This window comes from Pinus tabuliformis, chromosome 9 (assembly GCF_031772625.1).
Source record: "Pinus tabuliformis cultivar Carrire ecotype Pingquan chromosome 9, CPIR1, whole genome shotgun sequence".
Taxonomy (NCBI): domain Eukaryota; kingdom Viridiplantae; phylum Streptophyta; class Pinopsida; order Pinales; family Pinaceae; genus Pinus; species Pinus tabuliformis.
In genome coordinates this window covers 366,024,042-366,029,621 of record NC_142307.1, presented here as the reverse complement: position 1 = coordinate 366,029,621, position 5,580 = coordinate 366,024,042, and the positions used below count along the sequence as shown (strand labels likewise).

The 5,580-nt window shown below is 32.4% G+C and overlaps 1 protein-coding gene across 1 annotated transcript; it reads left to right on the top strand.

Moving 5' to 3' along the window:
• The first annotated feature begins 3,104 nt into the window (after positions 1-3,104).
• LOC149148724 (epoxide hydrolase 2-like) lies at positions 3,105-4,998 on the top strand. Its single transcript, XM_089442261.1, has 4 exons — positions 3,105-3,281; positions 3,419-3,666; positions 3,804-3,958; positions 4,907-4,998. Exons 1-4 carry the CDS (start codon positions 3,105-3,107, stop codon positions 4,996-4,998), a joined length of 672 nt encoding a protein of 223 aa, XP_089298387.1.
• Positions 4,999-5,580: the final 582 nt, after the last annotated feature.

Here is a 5,580-nt window from a genome sequence, read left to right as displayed (position 1 = left end):
AGACCTATTTTTGCATCAGGATCTCATGGACTCTTGATATGGAAATCACATACCTAAATTTCTACAAACAAGTGGTATCATGCCTTTTTCCATTTCCTACACCACCATCAAGGTGGTATCCACTCAAATGTGATTTACATGATGGTTATGGAAAAATTATTCAAAGAAACTAAGGAGGGGTTTGTCTTAGGAATTGTACTAGGGTTTTCAACTTAGGTCTTTGTCTTTGTAAAATGTTAAATGGAGACAAGTTTATTTGTCAATTTGTAAGTGGGTTCCAAGTTATTTCCTTAAAGATATGCCCACGAGTTAAGGGAAAACAAGTCCAATAATGTCCCTTTCATATTATCACATTGAAGCATTTTAGTACAAATTAACTCATCCATTAATGAATATGACCTCCCTTCAAGATAATTTTGTTTCATAAAATTTTCAATAGTATTTTTGTCTTTGGATTATTATATAGTTGCCATAATGGAATGCTATATCCTCCATTTGGCTTCAAATATCATGGGAAAACATTTTTGGTTCTTGATAAGGTTCAAGGTGCACGCTTGCTCACTCTTGTCGAGCCTCTTGCCTTACAAACTTATAAATTTATGATAGATCTAGCTTTCGAGTCCTTTGATATACACTTCATGTTATAGTGGAAGCTCCTATATATTCAGTCTTACCTAGATTAATCCAAAAAGTTATAAGTCATCATGTTTAAAAATAACTAAATTTCCTCTTAAATTAAATATTTTTATTAGATTTTTTAATTAAAATTATTTTCAAAGATAAAATTAATATATATTTTTTTTTCCGAAGGTGGCAAAACCTATCAAACTCAGGTGTCAAACCAACAGTGAGGACAACCATCTCTGGCTGCTATCCGCGAATGTCGATTTGACTCATCACTGTTATCAAGGAAAACCACGCCACCTGTAATAACCCGCTGGTGGTCCGTAAGGGAGCAGGCTTTCACTCCTGCCAGATGCCTCTGGGTCTTGGGCCGTTAACCTGTTTCCTTACGTCCGAGGAAGACGAGCTCTGAGCCAAGCAGAAGCAGTTTTACGGCATACTCCAGGCCAAATAAAATTAATATATATATATATATATATATATATATATATATATATATATATATATATATATATATATATATATAATAGTAAATAACATATTTATTATTTTTAAAATTAAAAGATTACAAAATAAATAATAGATAATTAAATCAAACGTTTTCAGAATATGATTATAAGAGGTTACTTTATTTTTAAAAATTCCGTTTTTTATAATTTACCATAGGGCACTCTTCTTTATCTAGTCGCCAATGGTCAATAAATTGTTATCATTGTGAAATTTCAACATTTATCATAAAATTGATATCAATATTTCACGTGTATTTAGAAATTTTTACAATAAACAATTATATATTTAAAAACTTATGATTTACAATATTTGTCACATTTTATATATACGGTGACTTCTCATGAATCTCAATTTTATATTTGAATATGATTAAAATTAAAATTAAAATATTATCATATTTTTCCATTAATATTAGTATTTTGAAAAATAATTAAACCAAAAAATTGATGTTATGTCTTAAGATATTAGGTAATTAACTAGCTTTTGCACTAGATGTTGCAAAGGAAACGCCATAAGATATAAATTGAGGAACAATCACGACATGGGAATGGGAAAATCTAAATAAGATGCAAAGATGGTTAACGTTTTTTGTGTTTCCTCATACGGTTGATGTTGGCAATTTTTTTGACATGATGAATCTATTGCTAATAAAGCAAACATTAAAGACCAAATGAGATACATGAAGCTAGAGATTTCATATGCAAACATCAAAGCTCAATAAATACATCAATTAACCAAAGGATATCAAATGTTTTTCCAAAAACACTCCCAAACTTATAATAGTAAAAGATCAAAATAATTAGACACCACCATTTAATAATTAAAACTTAGAATAATTAGAAAAACACCATTTCTTTTCAATTCAACTCCAGATTATTAAGTTTTTATTTCAATACAAACACTAAGGTCTGCATAAGTGAAAAAAATAAAATAAAATTAAAACATCAATTTAAACAGAGGCTCATGGAAAATGTAAGTAAGTTAAATGCCTTTATTCATTAAATCTTCGATATTGTGTAGAGAATCTGGATTCTGTCATATTACATATATGTAACAATGAAAGAAAATATGATTATTTTTATACCGAGTCATTAAGAATCTAGGCAGATTGACCAACTTAGTTTCTATATACAAAGGAAACAAGCTATGGGTGGCTCCACAATGCATGGGAAATATAAAATGAAGCACCCCTCTAATATCCCGTAGATTAAAAATAAACCTACATGATGGTAGATATAACATAACCAGCTGAGCTGGTGCCTTTGCATATGAGTTAGTACTACGTGGAAGGAAGATAAAAGATGAAAATTGCTTGCAGAGGCCTCCAAGTAGATAAAACTAGGTGGAATGGACAATTTGAACCCAATTTTGAAAGGCAAATGAAGCCACAAACAGGGAACTTCAACTTACCAAAGTAATCTTTGTCCATAAACCCTTATAGCCATGATCAACCCCCCACAATCTCTTGCTTGATGTATGATTCAACAAAGAAAAAATTCGTCCTTGAGCTTCTATTAATATAGACAATAAGTTAGAAACCATATAAAATTTAGAAGAAATAATTTGTTTTTTCATATGCTTTCGCCAATAAATTGTTTTCACCTCAGCCATTTCAAAAGTTCAAAAAAATTAGGATATCAAACTACTCTTTTACAACTTCTTCTCATCTAGTACATTAAGAAAGAATAACTCCACTTATTCATTAATAAAATGGATGTCCTTTTTAGATTGAAAATAGGACTAATAGGACTAATATCTATAAATAAAATGATCAAAATTGTTAAAAAAATAAGTCTTGATTCATGAACTTTGATTCATGTTAATATGTTCTGTGCTAGTTATGCTTTCATGTTCTCTGTGCTCAACAAATTCCTGATTAAGGTTGCTCTATGCTTATGCAAACAACAGTAGTTGGAAACTTAGTATCTATATATCGTAATCAACATATTTCAAAGTTCAAACTACATTTCATGAAGCGGGTGTTGGTTGCGAGGAAGGATTTTGGGGTAGCTGTTGCATATTATTTAGATTTATGTCATCCAGATCAAGTGAAAGGAATTGTAACGTTGGGAATACCTTACTTGAAACCCAGAGGACTGGATAAATGCAACTCAGCTCCTAAAGGCATCTATTTTAGACATTGGCAGGTACGTTTTCTCCCCTCTCTATGCTTAAAATATGCATTGAACAAGGAAATTTGTATCATAATCTAGGTTCTTCTTTAAATAATGATAGTAACCCTCATGGAATTTTCTGAATGTCTCCTTTGGATTCATTATTATAGGAACCCAGGAGAGGCTTGGCAGATCTTGGGCGTTTTGATGTAAAAACAGTGGTAAGGAATATATATACTCTTTTCTCTAGTAGTGAACATCCCGTGGCAGAAGATGGTAAGGAGGTAATGGATCTCTATGATCCTTCCAAACCATTTCCACCATGGTTCACTGAGGATGATCTTCAGATGTATTCAAGCCTGTATGAGAAATATAGTTTTGTGTTCCCTATGCAAGTCTCATACCTCTGCAGCAAAAGGTAAACCTTGGTTTTCCCTTTGCTTTCATTTCATTATAAATCACCATAAACTTACCCTTTTCTTTCATTTCATTATAAATCACCATAAACTTACAGAGACTCAAGTTTGATCTTCGTTTTGAACATTTAATTTACAGGGATCCTCGGAGATTGACCCTTTTCAATGAACACACTATTCAAGCTCCTTCCCTTGTGATCATGGGTACCAAGGATTATTTTCTGAAATTTCTGGGAGTGGAGTATTATGTCAACAGTGAGATGCTAAAGTCTGTTGTGCCCAATCTAGAGATCATTTTTTTGCAGAAGGAAACCATTTTGTCCAGAAACAGTTTCGAGAGGAAGTGAATAAACTTCTCCTTGGCTTTCTGAATCAGCACCTGTGAGTGGATATCAATGAAAGAAGAATATGTAAGGCACAGAGTATTAATATTAGAACATTGATATTAGAACCTTGGTTTTCCCTTTGCTTTCATTTCATTATAAATCACCATAAACTTACAGATACTCAAGTTTGATCTTCATTTTGAACATTTAATTTACTGGGATCCTAGGAGATTGACCCTTTTCAATGAATGCACTATTGAAGATCCTTTCCTTACGATCATGGGTACCAAGGATTATTTTCTAAAATTTCCAAGAGCGGAATAGTATGTCTACAGTGAGATGGTAAAGTCTGTTGTGCCCAATCTAGAGATCATTCTTTTTTCTAGAAGGAAGCCATTTTGTCCAGGAACAGTTTTGAAAGGAAGTGAATAAACTTCTCCTTGGCTTTCTGGATCAGCACTTGTGAGTGGATATCAATCAAAGCAGAACATGTAAGGCATAGAGTATTAATATTAGAACATTGATATTAGAACCTTGGTTTTTCATTTGCTTTCATTTCATTATAAACCATCATAAACTTACAGATACTCAAGTTTGATCTTCGTTTTGAACATTTAATTTACAGGGATCCTAGGAGATTGACCCTTTTCAATGAATGCACTATTCAAGCTCATTCCCTTGTGATCATGGGTACCAAAGATTATTTTCTGAAATTTCCAGGAGTGGAGTATTATGTCAACAGTGAGATGCTAAAGTCTGTTGTGCCCAATCTAGAGATCATTTTTTTCCAGAAGGAAGCCTTCAAGCTCATTCCCTTGTGATCATGGGTACCAAAGATTATTTTCTGAAATTTCCAGGAGTGGAATATTATGTCAACAGTGAGATGCTAAAGTCTGTTGTGCCCAATCTAGAGATCATTTTTTTCTAGAAGGAAGCCATTTTGTCCAAGAACAGTTTCCACAGGAAGTGAATAAACTTCTCCTTGGCTTTCTGAATCAACACCCATGAGTGGATATCAATCAAAGCAGAACATGTAAAGCACAAAGTATTAATATTAAAACATTGATATTAGAAAAGTCTTGAAGATACCAGGCTTCAAATAAGCATATAGATGTTCTCACCAACCAAAAGAACTCACCTCTGCAAAACATAGCCAAAGGTCCAGGAACGAGCTTGGCGAGAGGAGACATATTTTCGGCTCTCTTCCATTGATCAGTCCTTCAATCATGCACATCAACAAACAGTTTCTGCAGTGGTTGATCATTTGATGGTTTCCCACCAACAAATACTACTATCAGAACCTTATAATGCCCAAAATCTACATCAATTGTCATACAGTGAATGAACTAATTTTCTCTTTCTCACAACAACTATGATTTATTTCCATATTGAGAAAATCCTATAATAAATCCTGAAATAAATATTGTAAACCAAGTTATATAACCCTATGATAACTATTATAAACACTAAAATAGAGGTGGTTACCATGGTTGATTTACATTACCATGATTTATTTCCATATGAGAAAATCCTATGATAAATCCTGAAATAAATATTGTAAGTTATATAAACCTGACGATAAATATTATA